General features: G+C 63.6%; 2 protein-coding genes across 8 annotated transcripts in view; both read right to left on the reverse strand.

Annotated features, from left to right (window-relative positions):
* Nucleotides 1-1,044: 1,044 nt before the first annotated feature.
* On the reverse strand, nucleotides 1,045-9,735 carry SORBS3 (sorbin and SH3 domain containing 3). Of its 2 annotated transcripts, none has more exons than XM_037371832.1 (19): nucleotides 9,660-9,735; nucleotides 6,840-6,989; nucleotides 6,619-6,724; nucleotides 6,285-6,508; nucleotides 6,141-6,204; nucleotides 5,944-6,070; nucleotides 5,765-5,858; nucleotides 5,637-5,678; nucleotides 5,426-5,512; nucleotides 4,654-4,709; nucleotides 3,570-3,694; nucleotides 3,410-3,489; nucleotides 3,277-3,323; nucleotides 3,011-3,125; nucleotides 2,808-2,933; nucleotides 1,957-2,397; nucleotides 1,772-1,851; nucleotides 1,577-1,683; nucleotides 1,045-1,490 (listed from the first exon to the last, which is right to left on the reverse strand). In XM_037371832.1, the coding sequence occupies exons 2-19, from the start codon at nucleotides 6,945-6,947 to the stop codon at nucleotides 1,429-1,431; spliced, it is 2,091 nt and encodes a 696-aa protein (XP_037227729.1). In that variant the 5' UTR covers nucleotides 6,948-6,989; nucleotides 9,660-9,735; the 3' UTR covers nucleotides 1,045-1,428. The 2 variants fall into 2 exon arrangements, with proteins under 2 accessions (XP_037227729.1, XP_037227730.1); XM_037371833.1 differs by lacking the exon at nucleotides 9,660-9,735 and adding an exon at nucleotides 8,939-9,144.
* Nucleotides 9,736-12,481: 2,746 nt separating this feature from the next.
* PPP3CC (protein phosphatase 3 catalytic subunit gamma) overlaps nucleotides 12,482-16,124 on the reverse strand; it is a 37,827-nt gene continuing 34,184 nt past the window's right edge. For 4 of the 6 annotated variants that reach the window (XM_037371663.1, XM_037371664.1, XM_037371668.1 and 1 more), the window contains 2 exons: nucleotides 16,080-16,109; nucleotides 12,482-14,675 (listed from right to left, as the gene is read on the reverse strand). In XM_037371663.1, coding sequence (XP_037227560.1) covers nucleotides 14,497-14,675; nucleotides 16,080-16,109 — 209 coding nt within the window. In that variant the 3' untranslated portion in view covers nucleotides 12,482-14,496. The remainder of the gene's footprint in view (nucleotides 14,676-16,079; nucleotides 16,110-16,124) is intronic. The other 2 variants (XM_037371665.1, XM_037371666.1) reach the window with 1 other exon arrangement.

The raw sequence follows: 16,124 nt of genomic DNA on the forward strand, positions 1-16,124 counted from the left end.
ATCAGACCCCGCACAGCATCACACCCCGCACAGCATCACTGCCCCGCACAGTATCAGACCCCGCACAGTATCACTGCCCCGCACAGCATCACACCCCGCACAGCATCACTGCCCCGCACAGCATCACTGCCCCGCACAGTATCAGACCCCGCACAGTATCACTGCCCCGCACAGCATCGCTGCCCCGCACAGCATCACTGCCCCACACAGCATCACTGCCCTGCACAGCATCACACCCCGCACAGCATCACACCCTGCACAGCATCACTGCCCCACACAGCATCACTGCCCCACACAGCATCACTGCCCCGCACAGCATCACTGCCCTGCACAGCATCACACCCCGCACAGCATCACTGCCCCGCACAGCATCACTGCCCTGCACAGCATCACTGCCCTGCACAGCATCACACCCCGCACAGCATCACACCCCGCACAGCATCACGCCCTGCACAGCATTGCTGTGTGTGCAGCTTTGGCCCCATGCGCCCTGGTAGCCCTGTGCAGTCCTGCATGCCCCCTTGCAACCTCCCATGGGCACTGCTGTGGCCCCACATGTCCCATTACAACCTCACCTGCAGCACTGCAAACCCCTACATGCCCCGCTGCAGCCCCACATGCCCCCTTGCACCCCTTGCAGCCCCCCACAGGCACCGCTGCAGCCCCACACCCCACTTTGCACCCACCCCCCCCATTGGCACTGTTGCAGCCCCACATGCTCCCTTGCAGCCCCACGTGTCCCTTTGCAACCTCACATGCACCACTGCAAATCCCCACATGTCCCCATGCAGCCCCCCGGCACCATTGCTGCCCCACATGTCCCCATGCAGCCCCCCACCCCTGCAGCCCCCCGCAGCGCTGTAACCCTGCACGGCACTGCAGCCCCACAGTGTCACCACCACGCAGCATCCCAACACCAGCAGGGCCACCCCAGCCCCACTGTGCCGCCCCACGCCATGTCCTGTGCCCCCCACCCCATATCTCCCCATGGGCACCGTCCCACCAGCTGCCCCCCACCCCGGCACTACCAGGCTGGGCTTTGGCTCGGGCTGAGCTGAACTTTAATGATGGACAAGAAGCAAACGTGGGTCCTGCACCAGCATCTCGGGACACGGCACCGGCCAGGACCCCCCCAGCACCACCTGGAGACCATGGCAGAGGGGTGGCCACCAGCGTGGTGGGTGACAAGGCACCGGGCAGCCGTGAGGAGGGGTCGGGTTAAGGCACTGGGGTGGGGGAGACCCCCACGCAGGGGGGATTGGTCCCTGTTAGAGGCAGCCCCATAGGGGCGGGAGGGAGCTGGAGGCACTTTGTCCCCATAGGGGGACGTGGAGGGGACACGGCAGGGATGCAGGGTGGCCGAGGTGGGACAGGGGGCAGCCCCCCGCCCCACACCTCCCTCCGGGCTCCTCTTCTCAGCGCCGTGGGTCACACTGGTGCCACGTAATTGCCAGGGAAAGTGCCAAATTTTTGCGTCCTCCTGGACACACCTGGGGGGATAAAGGCAAGGAGAGGTGGTGAGGGGCCATGGTGGCAACCTGTCCCCATTCTTGTCCCCAGCCTGGTGGCCACGTACCTACGAACCAGCCATCGTCGCACTGCTGCATGACATCCACCCGGTCCCCCTCCAGCAGCTCCAGCTCGTCAGCGTTTTGGGGCCGGTACTGGTAGAGCGCCCGGTACCTGCAGGACACAGCGTGGGCAGAGCCCATGTCACCACGGGTCCCGCGTGGGGACACCGTGCCACGGTGCCGCTCCTGGCCATACTTACGGGGTCCACTGGATTTCAGAGCCGTTGTAGGACGGGGCGGGCTCAGGGCGGATGCTGGTGGGTGCCCTCGGGGCTGCGCACTGCAGGGGGGAGAGGATGGGTGCAGCGTTATAGGGCAGCACCCACATCCCCAGAGGTGCTGGGACACGGTGCTGAGGCTGGGGGCTGTGGGGGGGGTCACTCACCTGCTCGGGGGACCAGGCTGAGCACCAGGGCTCCTGGGGATGGGTGGCCGCAGGGTGCAGGGGACCGGTGGGGGCCGGTGAGGGGCTCAGGGTGCCGGTGCGGGGCAGCTTTGGGGAAGGGGGGAAGGCAAAGCCAAGGTAGCGGGGTGAGGACGGGCACCCACCAGCCTCACCGGGACCCCGTTCTGCTGCCCGGGGGGAGCCGGTGGAAAGTGGGGGGCCCCGGGGACCGGGCGAGCGCTGCAGGGATGGGGAGCCAGCCGGGGGCCGGGGGCTGGGGGAGGCAGACGAGGGTGGGAAGTCCTCGGTGGTGGCTTTCACCCGTGGCTCCTTCAGCACCTGCACGTAGGTGGCGGGGAAGATGCCCTGACGGCTGGTGCCGGAGATACGCCCCTCGTACCAGTTCTCATCCACCCGCCGCACCAGGCAGATCCGCTCGGCCTGCCGATGGGATGAGAGGATGTGTTAGCACGGCACGGCTCGGCACGGCACGGCATGGCACGGCACGGCACGGCACAGCACGGCATGGCATGGCACGGCATGGCACGGCACGGCACGGCACGGCACGGCATGGCATGGCACGGCACGGCACGGCACGGCACGGCACAGCACGGCATGGCAGGGCACAGCATGGCACGGCACGGCATGGCACGGCACGGCACGGCACAGCACGGCACGGCACAGCACGGCATGGCATGGCACGGCATGGCATGGCACGGCACGGCACGGCTCGGCACGGCACGGCACAGCACGGCATGGCATGGCACGGCATGGCATGGCATGGCATGGCACGGCTCGGCACGGCACGGCACAGCACGGCATGGCATGGCATGGCACGGCACGGTGGTTACCTTGCGGAATGAGAGCTCGACGGGCAGCTCCCCTCGGAAGTTGTAGAGCGCCAGGGCCTCGCCGTACTCCAACACCTGGATGGTGGGTGCCTTGATGGGCTTGGGCACCTCCGTGGGGGGCAGGATCTGGTGGGGGGATATGGGTGAGGGTCAGCACCAGGCTCTCCGAGCCCGGCTGCCCCTTCTCCATCCCTCAGGCTCACCTCCACGTAGTTGGAGGGGAAGATGCCCACGCGGCCGTGGTGCTCGCCCTCCAGCCAGTTCCTGTCCACCTCCTTATGGATGTACACGATGTCCCCCTTCTGCAGCGTCAGCTCCCTGCAAGCACTGGTGCTCAGGGACACTGCTCGCACCGGTCCTGGGGGGCACCGACCCCCCCCCCCCCAGCCTGGCTGCCATGGCCACCCCACATCCCAGGGCTCCTGGGACCGGTGGCATGGCAGGGACCCCCAGAAGTCCCACCACTTACTTGGGTGACTCAGCCTGGAAGTTGAACTTGAGGCGAGCGGCTTTCATCTGGGGAGGGAGAGGAGGGTCACAGGGGGGCTCCCCCAGCCCAGCCATCCCCCAGCCCGTATGGGATGGCACCGTCCCAGCCTCACCTTCTTCTCCTCCCTCCTGACAGCTTCGGGGGGGTCCCCCATGTCGGACAGGCTGGGGAGGGTCCCTGGCCTCAGGGTGTCTGCAAAGAGGGGGGTGTCACCGGCCGGCGGGTGCACGGGGTGCCCCATGGCACGGCACGGCTCGGGTGTGGGGGCTCACCTCTGCCGGGGGCGGCACGGCTCCGGTCACTGGCCAGCCCCAGGCCACCCCGCTCCATGCCGGGGCTGGCGGGCAGGCAGTGGGTGCCGGGGGGGCTCTGCAGCCGGTGGGGTGACAGGGGGCTCCTGCGGGGTGACGGTGGCTCAGGGCAGGGCTGAGCCCCACATCCAGCCCCGCTGCCATGCACCCTCCATGCTCCCGACCCCGCTGCCCTTGGGGGGCAGGACCCCGGGGTCCCCCAGGAGCAGGGTGTGGGGGTCCCCCAGGAGCAGGATGTGGGGGGCCCCCGCGGTGCCTCTCTAGCGTCTCGTCTCAGAGGCAGCCAGGCAAGACGGGTCCAAAGTTTGCCAGCGGCACGTCCCGGCTGCTGCGGAGCAGGAAGCGAGGAGCAGGCGAGCACCGAGGAGGGCCGCCTGGCTAATGGATAACTCCGCTCCTGGGGGCACTTAAAGAGCCCAAATTCCGCCCCCCCAGCCCGGAGAGGGGGGCAGGCAGGGGGGCAGCCAGCCCTCCATCCCCCATGTGCACCCCTGGGGGGTTACGGTAGGTCCTACAAGAAGCGGAGCCCTTGTTTGTTTGGTTTCCACCCGCTGCCGGGGCAGGACACGGGGCCGTGGGGATGTCCTGGGGTGCCCACCCCATCCTGGGGTCACCCGCCGGCACAGGTATCCCCTCCCTGTGCCGGTGACAGCGGGGACATAGGGACACAGCGCTGAGAATCCAAGTGCCGTCACCTCCCCTGGGACCGAGCCAAACCCTGGGACATGGTGTCCCGGCACGGGCTGGACGGGGGAAAGGGTCAGTCCCAGTTTGTCCCCGTCCCACCCACTGGGCAGCCAGCCCGGCGCCAGGGTCCCCCACCCGTGGCAGGACGTGGAGGGGGCCAGCAGTGCCACGGGGGCCTCCGTGGGGGACGCGTGGGGACCCCCACCCCGCCATGGGAGCCGGGACGCTGGAGGGACGATCCCTCCCACCATCCCCCTGCCGTGGGGCTCCGTCTCGCCGCTGTCCCTCGCCTCGAGTGGGGTGCCGGGGCGGTGGGATTTGGGGGGCTGGGGTGCAGGGAGCAGCCGGCTCTACTCACCGAGCCGCCGGGGAGGCCGGAGCAGGGGAGCGAGCGGTGGGAGCAGCCGCCGAGCTCTGCCGGAGAGGAGCGGGAGGGGGTGGGAGAGAAAAATTAATCATCCAAGAGGCTGAGCCTCGGCGGGAAGCGAGGGAGTCCAGCTCCCGGCTGTGCAGGCCAATAACCGCTGGATGGACGGCGAGGCCAGACAGGGTCCTAGCGTCCCACGGCCACGGTCACGGTCATGGCCACGCCACGGCCACGGCCACACGCCACCGGCCAGCTGGGCACGCATCCAGCCCTGCGTGCATCCAGATGTGCAGCATCCAGCCAGCCGTGCACATATCCAGCCGTGGATGCACCCAGATGTGCAGCATCCAGCCAGCCGTGCACACATCCAGATGTGCAGCATCCAGCCAGCCATGCACACATCCAGCCATGCACACATCCAGCTGTGCGTGCATCCAGCCGTGCACTCATCCAGCCGTGCATGCATCCAGATGTGCAGCATCCAGCCAGCCGTGCACACATCCAGCCGTGCATGAATCCAGCCCTGCCTGCAACCAGCCCTGCGTGCATCCAGATGTGCACCCATCCAGCTATGCATGCGTCCTGCCCCGCGCACGTTCAAGCCGTGCCCAAAGGCCGCGCCCGCAGCTGGATGTGTGCCCAGCTGGATGTGTGCACAGCTGGATGCACACACCGTCAGCCCTGTAGGTCCCTTCAGGGTCACCCAGCCCAGGGAGGCATGAGGGGTGCAGGCTGGCGGGGGCGGGCAGGGGCCGCGGGGTACCTGGCGGGGGTGCCGGCGTGTCTCCATGGCCTTCATGTCCTTCTCCAGCTCCTCGCTGAGCTGCTCCAGCTCCCGCTCCAGCAGCACCTGCGCGGGCAGGACGCGGCTGTGGCAGCAAGGCTGGCACTGCCCACCCCCCCCATCCCAGCGGCGCGGGCACAGGGACCCCCGCTGCCACCCCCTTGCCCCCCACCCGCCGCGGGCAGCTTACCTCGATGGACTGAGCCCGCGCCGGTGGCACCGCTGCCGGGGGCTGGGAAGGGCAAGGGGCTGGTTAGGGGCGCACACACCGCGGTGCCCCCCAGCCCCCTCCGCGCCGGGGCTGCTGGGGGTGCCTACCTGCCACGGCTGCTCCAGCACTGAGGATTTCCCCGGTTCGTAGTCAAAAATGCTGCCGGGCTCTGCGATGGCACCGGTGTCACCCCAGCTGGTCCTGTGGGGAGCAGGAGGAGCTCAGCCCCCTGCAGCCCCCCACCCCACGGGCACCCCACTGGGCACCACTGAAGTGCTGCACTCACCAGTCCACCCCGTTGGGCATGCTGGGGAGTTTCCTTTCCTCCGCAGCTCTGGGAGGGATGGAGGCACCCTGGTGGGGTGAGGGACCGAGCCTACCTGTGGGGCAGCGATGGGTGTCCCAGTCCAGCTCTGTGGGGATGGAGGAGGAGGTGAGTGGGTGCCGTGCCACGCCGTGCCGTGTCGTGGCAGCGGGACTCACCTGGCAGCTTGCGGTGGATCTGCCGGAACATGCTGCGGTACCAGTCGCGGGGTCGGTCAACGCTCTGCAGGGACACGGTGGGGTGGTGAGGGGGTGACACGGTGGGGAGGGGGGGGGACACCCAGCCCCGTGCCCTCGACTCACAGAGCGCGAGGCGATGGGCATCCCTGTCTCATCCACCGGCCCGATGCCGTCGTACTTCACCCAGCGCCTCTCCCGCCGCTTGCTGTCCTTGGTCCAGGTGGCCGACCAGCCTGGTGGCCGGGCACAGGCAGGGGCAGCTCCAGGGCCGGGCGTGGGGCTGGTGGGCACGGAGGTGCTGGGTGCCTTCGCCTCCTTGGCCGGCCAGGTCTGGTACCAGTCGCTCGCTGGGGGTGAGGCGGGCGAGGGTGAGCCCTTGCCCTCTGCCCAGCGCCGTGGGGATGCCCCCCGGGGATGCCCCCTGGGGATGTCCCCAGGGGATGCTCGGGGCAGGTACCTGAGCTCCTGGGGGCTGGCTGCCCACGCTCGGCCGTGCCACGGGTCTCCGGGTCGTGGAAGTCGAAATTCAGTGTGTTGGAGCCACGGTGGCGGATGACGGGCACCTGCGGCACAAGGAGGGGGCTGGCGCGGGGACGATGTGGCGGCGGCCAAGGGATGGAGGTGGAGCAGCTCCCCAGACCCCCCCGGCACACGGCAGCAGCCCCTGGCCCCACTCACCCGTGTTGCCGTCGGCTGTGGGGGCACCTGCAGTGGTGGGTGGAAGGGGGGCACGTCCTCCGTGCCCAGAGCCTGGCCAGCATCGGGGGGCAGGAGCTGGCCCGCCATGGCCGTGGGTTGCCCGGACGGTGCTCAGGGGCTGCCCGTGCCCTGCGGGGAAAGGGGCTGCGCTCACGGCGGGTCCCATCCCCATCTGCGGGATGCACCTTCATCTCACCGGGCTTCGCCAGAGAGCTGGGGGGCTCCGGGGCACCCCCATCCCCACCGCCAGGGACTGTCCTCTGTTACTTAGAGGCGCAGGGGACACTGTGGCAGGGTGACAGCCACCGTGGCACCGTCCCCAGCTGTAGGATCCTGGTGGGGCAGGGGGGATATGGCTGTTCCTGGCCAGAAACAGCCCTGGCACGGCTTCTCCACGCAGCCTCAACCCCGCCACGGCCTAATCCGGACCACCCGGCCCCTTTCCCCATTCCAGGTGGATCCAGCCCCCCTGGGTGGGACAGGGCGATGGCTGAGCCATCTGCCCATCGTCCCAGCATCCCGGCCCGGCATGGTGGGATGCAGCCGGTGCCCTCCTGCCCGGGCACATGGCAGCGCTGGGCAGTGCCACACCGGGAGAGCCGCCAGGGCCGAGCTCCCCGGGGCTGAGCAACACGAAGAGGCAGAAGTATTTCCCCACCCTGCAGCGCAAACAGGGAGGGAGAGGGAAGGAGGGAAGAGGGAATGTGCGGCCGAGCCCAGCACCACCCCGCCGGCAGCGTGATGAGCCATGACTCACCACTGCACCCCATGCCAGGGCTGCAGCTGGGGGCAGGGGGCAGCTGGGGGGCACGGGACCCCCGTAACGGCCCCTGACACCGTTGCGGGGAGATGGGGGGGCTGCATCAGTGGGGGAGGAGCAGCCCTGGGAACCTTTGGGGGACACCGGTGTCCGTGCTTATCCCCCAGCATCTCCAGCCCCGCCGGGCATTGCCCATGGGACTTGCACGACTTGCTGCCAGAGCCCAGCACGGCGCAGACCCCTTCTCAAATTGGGCCAACAGTGCTGCTGGGGGGCTGCTAGCCCGGCACGGTGCTCTGCGTGCCACATGCATGGGGCAGATGGGGCTGGGGACCCCTCAGCTCCTTGGTCCTGACAGTGCCAGGCTGTAATTAACGGTTATCACCACCCTGAGGAAACTGAGGCCCTGGGAACAGCTTGCCCCAGGGCACAGAAAGGGGGGTGCAGGCTTCCCCCCCCCCCCCGGGCACCCCAACCACAGCCGCTCCATTCCCAGCACACCGCCGTCCCGCGGCCCCCCAGGGCTCAGCCCCATCCTGCTCCCACGGACTGTCCCCCAAAGCCTGCCCCCCCGGGAGCAGGTCCCCATCGGTCACCCCCTCCTCGCTGGCCCCCCGAGCCAGCTCTTACCTCCTGGGTGCTGCCAGCCGGGGGGGGGGGCGGGGGAGCCCCTCGGCGAGCAGGACGGAGCTGTGGTAGCAGCAGGGAGGAGAAATGCACGGCGCAAACTTTGCCGGGGGAAGGAGAAGGGGGGGGGGGGGGGGCTCAGCGCATTATGGGCGGCCGGTGGCCAGAACCCCCCAAGAGCATCCCCCAGTTGGGTCAGCAGCCGCCACCCACCCGGCAGTGGGTCCCCACGTGCCCCAGCCCCCCTGGGGTGCGCTCGCCCCCCCAGTGCTCCCCGCTCTGGAGCGGGGCCGGCCCATTCAGAGTTTCCAGTGACATTTCCAGGGCTGGGATCCAGGGAGGGAAGCCAAGAGGCTGAACTCATCCCACGCCCCGCGCACGCGTTCCCGCACACCCGGCCCCCGCTTACGGAATGGGGCGAGCCCCACGCCAGCCCCCCGCCGGGATGGAGCCGGGGGCTTGGAGGGGGGTTTTGGGGGAGGATGGGAAGCACCCGGTGGAGATGAGGAGCGGGGGTCTGTGCTCCCGCAGCCCCCCCGAGTCCCAGCGGGGGGGACACGGTGAAAGCGGAGTCCCCATCCCCGCTGCCATCCGCTTTCCCAGGGGTGACCCTCCGACCCCCAGAGATCTGGGCATTGGGGACCCCCATCTGACAGCGCCATGCCCCGCTCTGCGGGTGCCCGTAGCCCACCTTATCCCCTCCGGCAGCGCCCACGTTCCAGCCTCCACCAGCAGCTTCCTACTTGCTGCTCCCCAAAACTGCTGACAGCCCCGGAACCGGGCAGCCCCGGCCCTTCCTCTGTCCCACACGCTCCCACGTGAGCTCAGGCCTCTGTCCCCACAGGAGCTCACGTGGGAGGATGCTGACTTTGCCACCAGCCACCCCTTGGTCCCCATCGAGCCACCCAGTCCCCTGCCAGAAGCCGCTGCTGGGATTGAAGGGGCCGGTGGCACCAAGCCCTGGCTGCCCGAATGCTGTGCCCAGGGGACAAAGGGGACAAGGGCAGGGGTGCTGCCCGCTGCCACGGCCCCCGAGGACGCGGCTCCCATCACTGAGAGCCGTGGGGATGCGGCCGCTCCTCCCGTCACTGGTGCAAGCCGGGGATACCGCAGGGAGGAAGCAACTTGGGGACCGGAGCTGGTTCCACCGGGGTGACAAGGGCAAAGAGGGCAGCGGGGGCACAGCCACGGGCACCCAGGGAAAGGGTTAAACCCTGCGAGGGGAGCCCCAACCCCATCCCTGCCCTCCAAGGGGGTGACAGTCCCCTCCAGCCCACCACACCCCCAGTGACAGCTCTGAAGGTCATGGCACCCACTGGCAAGGAACCCTGCGGGCTGGGAGCCCCAGCCACCCCACACCGCTGCAGCCCACCCTGGGGGGCCAGGTCCCCCCCGGCAATGACCCCACTCACCGTCCCCTCGGTGGGTGAGCGGCCTCGGGCGCCGTCGCTGCCTCCCCCCGCCCAGCTCCCAGCACCAGCCTCCTCCGCTCAATGATAAATATTTAACGCGCAGCTCGGGCCGGGATTAACAAAAGGCGAGTGTTTCCTGTTTGCTCAGCGCGGCGATGCCAGCCGGGAGCGCGCAGCCGGGCCCAGCGATGCTCCCGGGATCAGCGGGCGCAGCCCCTCGCTCACGCCAAGGGTCCCGGAGCCTAGGGCTGGGCAGCGACGCTGGGTGCCAGGCTGGTGGCTCCCCACCGTTTGGGGGGAACACTCAGGGAAGGGATGGGAGAGCCGGAGCATCCCTTCACCGTCACACCCTGGGCTGCTTTCTGCCAGCTGGGAGCGGAGATGGCCACCACACCAGGCCTGCGGGGCAGCGGCGAGGGCAGGAGATGGCAAAGGTGTCGCACATGGTGAGCTGAACTCGACGGCAGAGGTGCCACAAGGGAGAAGGTAGACATGGCAGCCACAGCTGGGAGCCGGGTCACCACAGCTCCGCGGCCGGGCAGGGAGCGGTGCCGGAGCCATCTCCTGCCCTGGCACCCGGGGAGGCAGGGGGAGGAGGGTTATTTACTCAGGCAGCGGCTGGAAGGATGGAGAGGCGAAGAGAGGGAGCCGAGAGCTCTCCAACAAAAGTGCCTGGGAGCGACTTCACAAGTGCCAACGTGCCGGGGAGGCTGGGAGACGCCGTCCCGGCGCTGCCCTGGCCCTGGCGAGGGGCCCCGAGCGAGGCGGTGGCTGTAAACCAGACCCTGAAACCCTAAAACCAAGCAGCAGACATGGGGGGCACCTTGCCCTGCCCTTCGCCCCGGGAGCCAGGCACCCCTGTGCGCCCCAAAATAAACCACAGCAGAGCCGAGTGACTGTGTCAATTTTTAACTTTTTTTTTGGTTTTTTTCCGCCTTAAAGATGACTTCCAATTTACATTAAGACAGTTCTAACAAATTCATTCCTTGTTCACAAAAAAAAAGAAATTATATTAAATAATTTCTGCCAATAAATAACATTTTCACCATTTTTTTTTCTCCTTTAAACATAACTAAAAAAAAAAAGCAAGGAAAAAAAAAAAAAAAAAAGGAGGCAGTCTCCAGGCAACGGGCGTATGATCCTTCAGCATCGAGAACCCTAAAATCACCATCACTGCACCCAGCACGTGTCCCGTGGGGCTTCAGGTCCTCCCTGGCAGAGGCCGGTGGGCCTCCACGCATCCCTGCCCCCGCACCTAGCTAGGTGGGATCCGCACCCGAGTGCCGCCACCGGCTCCCGGGCTGGCACGGGCAGCAAGAGGTTCTCCCAACGCCAAAAAAAAAAAAAAAAAAAAAAAATTAAAAATAAAGCTCGAACTCAACCCACCACCCGACCCATTGCTGACTCCCCTCCTTGTTACATGCACCTTGCTATAACATGCAAAAAAACCCAGGCTGCGAGGCCAGCCTGCGGGCTTTCCCCGGGGCCGGCCGTGCTCCTTGGCTTGTGATCCCGGAGTCCCGTTTGCCAAGCTCCAGGGAGCAGCCGGGGAGAGGGAAAGGGACGGGTGGGAGCTCTGAGATGAGGGGTCTTGAGACATGCATAGCTCCGAGGCGCTGGCTTCGCAAGGGGAGAGGGGGGAAGGAGGAGGAAGGGGGGGGGGGGGGGGAAAATCTGTGTATTTCTGGCATTTTTTGTTTTGCCGCGGTGGGGATCGGGGTAGGGCGCTCGGCCGGGATGAGTGAGGGACCTCGGCAGCGGCTGGTGGCCTCTGCTCCAAGCTCGTCATCACTCTCTTCCCCAAAAGCTGGGGAAAAGGGGATGGGGTCTCTCGGCTCAGCGCCGGGGAAAGCTCTGCCTTCCCCACAGCTCCTGCGCCAGCCGGGGGGCTGCGCTTGGCAGGGCTGCCAGCGCGGAGGGGGTTTGCACGGATGCGCGTTAGTTAATCGAGGGGGTAATTAGCACCCACGAGCCCCATCGCTGCCCCTCACCCCCTCGGGATCTCGTGTATCAAGGGAAGGGGGGGACCAGCACCTGCGTTGCTACAGCAAGGGGAGCCTGCGCCTCGGATCCCCGGCAGCACGGATCCCCGGCAGCACGGAATCCATACGTGCCGGCTGCCACACGCCTCCTGGGCAAGGCTCCCCGCCGGGGGACACCAACATCCAGCCATGAACCGCCCTCCCCGACGGGCACCAGCCCCTCCTGGGCCAGGATGCTGCAAAGCTGCGGTCCCACCACCCACGGGGACATTTTCGGCAACACCCAGCTCCAGGGATGGGTGGGAAGGGGGGGTGGGTGTCCCGGCTCCTCACCCCATCAGCCCCGCCGTGCTCTGCGAGGGTGGCAAACCACAAAGCACAAGGGCCAGACGGGTTTGAGCGCAAGAGGGTTGGGGGACAAACCGCAAGCAAAGCAAAACCCCCTCGGCAAAGGGACGGTCCCTGCTGAATCCCCCCCACCCCTGGCTGCCAGGCTCGGGGTACGAGCATCCCCCCACGGCACCCGTCCCAAAGCTCCCGACTAAAACTGCTGCTCGGGTGAGATTCCCAGCCTGGGTCAGAACAATATGCCCAAACATGCACGGGCAGCACCTTTGCACGGTTTGCGCTCTCAGAGGAAGATACCACACATCGGCTCACTGTGTTTCAGAAAGGATGCCGTTAAAAAACAGAAGAAATACTCACAGACAAAGGCAATTGGCCCCACGCCTCATATGGGGTTAGAGAAGCTTGCTCAAAACATCTCGCACTTTTTGCAAAGCAGTGGGCGTGTAAAAAAGGGAAAAAAAAAAAAAAGGGGGAAAAAAAAAAGTGGAGGCATGTGACTCAAAAGTCTCTTGTGAAAACCCAGTGGTCTGCTCACAGATACGGTTTCCTAAATAGCTGGCATGGAATTAAGTGACGTATGATTATAAGACAATTTGAAAGCTTCCTGCAAAGTTGCTGTTTTCCTCTGTCGCTGGAATCGCAGCTTCGGGCCGGAGCACAAAGGGAAGACAGCAAGATCCAGAGAAGGGGTTGGCAAATATCCCTTATTAGAGGCTAAGCCCGCTCACCTGCTGCCCTTGCTCAGAAAAAGCACAATAGTTAGTTGGAAAAGCAGCAAAAACTGGCAAGGGATCTGCTTCTGAAAGCTGCTGCTTCTACTCTGTGCAGTCGCTGGCAGAAGAGGACACGGCTCAAGCGACACGTGGGGAAGGGAAGCGACCAAACAGGAATCTCACAAAATCCTTTTTCAACGCTCGCTTCAGGTCAAAGTTTAAGCAAAAGAACGTGCCCCTGCTAAACAGATCCAAGCCTCAAACCCCTCGACTCCGCGAAAAGGGTGTCCTCTGGCAACCCTCCTGTCACCGGGACATCCCCCATCCTCTCCAGCACTGCGCACCCTTCCAAAATTACTGCCAGATCCGCTCGGTTCTTCTACCTGCCAACCTACGGGGAAACCATCCTCCCTCCCCTGCCGTCGAGGGAGGGACGCGCTTCCAAAACCTGGGGCTTTTTAGCAAAGCCGCCTCGCCACCGGCCACATCTCTACAAAAACAAGCAGCACCGTCACCCCATCCTTCCCCAAATCCTTTATCACAAGCTGGCAAACCCCCTCCAGCTGCCGGGAAAGGCTGACGTGCCCACGGCTCCTCTGGAGTCGGAGGAATAGCCACCGCTGTAACAAGGTAACCAGCAGCGGGATAAGCCCAAGTTGTCTGCAGTAGGTGGAAGACCCCCCCGAAAGACGCATGCTGGATGACCGAGGGGCGATGCTGGCTTAGGGGAGACCACCTTGCACGCCCACCACTCAAATACTGATCAGCAAGGGCCGAATCCAGAGCCGGGCGCAGGGGAACGTGCCACGGGCTCTGCAGTATGCGATGGCGGTGGCGAAGGGGGGTGGTGGTGTGCGTGCCTTTCTGCCCGCTCGTTTTATGTCACCCCCTTTTCCTTTAAAATTCAGGCCCTGCAAATTTCCCAAAGACCTGCTAATCGCTAGGGACCGGAGAGAATTCCTCTGCTCTGAATCCGAGGGACTCCCAGAGGGATTTCTGCTGCACGGGCAGCCCCGGCGTCCAGCTGGCTGCAGCAAGTCTGAACGGCCGAAGCTTCGGGAAGAGCCACGACAAGGGGCAGCGCTTCCCCACCCCCCTTTCCCGTCCTTATTAAAGGGCTATTTTTTTTGCTCGGGGCTCCGCTGGAATAAAAACTACAGAAGGAAAAGGTGCCGTGATTGGTATAACACACTGGAGTCCTTTCGAGCTCATTGCGAATATCTGGATGTCACCTTGGAAGAGGGACGGATCCCGGCCAGCTGCACCACGCAACGTGCCTTCCACGGAATCGGTTGCTAAAGCAGCAGATGCGGGGAGGCAAGAAGACGAAGAAAAACCAACAGCAAACTCTGGGAAGAAGACAGTCGTGAAAAGAAAAACCAACCCAACCCCATCTTCAACGAAAGGACCTGCTTTTGAAAGCACAGGCTAACTTAGAATTGTACCAAAGTCAACGACCCAAGTTGCCTGGAACTGGTTTTGTTTCTTTTAATCCCCCCGCAGAGGTTTGGCTCTCGCGGAGGAGAGGTCAGCTGTACAGCACAACACTTCATATATGCGCTAGCAGTTAGATTGGTTTCTAAATTAAAAAAAGATGGACTTTTTTATATATTGAACATAAATAAAAAAATTACAAAATGGTCACCTTTCTTACAGAATGGATGCAAACTGGATTATGAACGTGCCTCCAGGTGAAGTTGGTTTCTCCCCTGCCCCCACCCCACCCCAATAATAAATAAATAAAATTCATTAAGTTTTGGATCCTTTAGTGGTGCAGATTGGGCGCTCGGACCGTTACTGGGCTTTCTTCCCCGTGCCGTTCTTGTCTGCAGAGTTTGTTGAGGTTACCAAGTTCACCGGCCCGTCTGAGTGCATTGAATCCTTGCGCGGCGGCATGCGTTCGTTAATGCGATCCAGCCCTCGGGCTTCCTCGAAGCTGCGGATCTTGTGCTGCGGCGAAAATCCACGAATGGCTGCAGAGAGAAGGGCCGAGAAAGAAAAGAGTCAGGCCGAGCCGCGGACCCCCGGGCAGGAGCCCCTTAGCACACACCAGACACGTACAGGACAGAGTCGGGGCGACAGAAAGCACGTGTCTGGCTACGGGAAGCCCGAGCTGGGTCTGCGGGGGAGGGGGTTCGGCATCGCCAGCTCATGTGGGTACCACAGTGTAGCTGGGGAGTTGAACTGCGCCAGGTCCTGGTGGCAAAGTCTAGGATCCCGACCGCAGCGACCTGCTCTGCTCCCTAACGGTTCCCCTTTGAACACGGTTTAGCAGCAGGAACGCGCAGACCAGACAAGTGCTCAGTGTCGTGTTCCCCCACCCCCCCAACAGGGAAATCTCAGGAAACTTTCAAAGCTGAAAAACACGAAACTAAAAATAAAATAAAAATAGTAATAATAATTAAAAAAAAAAAAAAAAAGAAGGCAAAACCAAACCAACACGACAAAGACACCACCACAAGGCTTTTAACTCCAACACAAACCACAGACTGCAACGCCAGGAGAGGGAAACGGCTAGTCCTCGGATCACAAACGCAACGGCTTCTTGCATGACCAGGAGACACACAGGCAGTCTCAGGAGTGATGAAATCCCACCAAGGACAGTGTTTCATCACTACGAGGCCGAGTACATCATCCTTGCGGTGATGATACGGAGCGAATGTTTAACTTTTTTGTATTACAGATAATTTAAGGGGAAAAAAAAAAAAAGACAAGGAAAAAAAAAAAAGGGGGGGGTGTTTGTGCCAAATCTTTTTACCAGGACTTGGCTGGTTTACAAACAAACTTCCCTTGGTAATCAAAACGTTCTCTACACAAACGTACAGCCCCATTCATCAGGAGTTGAATGGAGCCATCGAGGAGAAAAGCTTCCCAGCCAGTAACCTCAGAAATCTGTCATTTCTACACAAACTACGGGGAGAAAATTGCTTCTCTGCACCAGGACCACCTCGGCCCACCTGTGGGGAAGGCAAGGATTACATCAGAGCCACGCAATCCGCGACTTCCTAGATGATTTTGACCAAGCGTGCTGGCAGCCTTCACTGGACTGAGTCACCCAGGGGATGAACTCGGCCACGTGGCATCCCAGATCAGATCGCAAGACCCCAACACCAAGGTCTTGAGACACCAGAGCACAAACCGCCCCGGAGACGGGGCGCTCTCAGAATGAAGGTCTTGCACTCAGCCATAGCCTCGTTAAGGCTAAAATAAGACTTGAACCAGCCCACTGTATTTTTTTGGTTCCCAGCAGGGGCCCATCCTCCCCCACTTCTGGTGATGCAAGAGTAAAAAGCTTCCATAAGGCCGATAAAGCTCTTTAAAATTAGCGCACGAACACACAGAGATGATTTGAGTCTCTCGCCGGATTCTAGCCATACCTTCCCGTGCCTCTACCGCTTCTACTGTGGCTGCAATACAGAAGA

This window comes from Falco rusticolus, chromosome 20 (assembly GCF_015220075.1).
Source record: "Falco rusticolus isolate bFalRus1 chromosome 20, bFalRus1.pri, whole genome shotgun sequence".
In the NCBI taxonomy this organism is placed as follows: domain Eukaryota; kingdom Metazoa; phylum Chordata; class Aves; order Falconiformes; family Falconidae; genus Falco; species Falco rusticolus.

Coding starts and splice junctions, on each gene's coding strand:
- SORBS3 (XM_037371832.1), bottom strand. CDS start 6,947: ATGGCGGGCCAGCTCCTGCCCCCCGATGCTGGCCAGGCTCTGGGCACG. Junction 5,679..5,764: donor TGCTGGAGCAGCCGTGGCAG/GTAGGCACCCCC, acceptor TGCCCTTCCCAG/CCCCCGGCAGCGGTGCCACC. Junction 1,491..1,576: donor CGACGATGGCTGGTTCGTAG/GTACGTGGCCAC, acceptor TTATCCCCCCAG/GTGTGTCCAGGAGGACGCAA.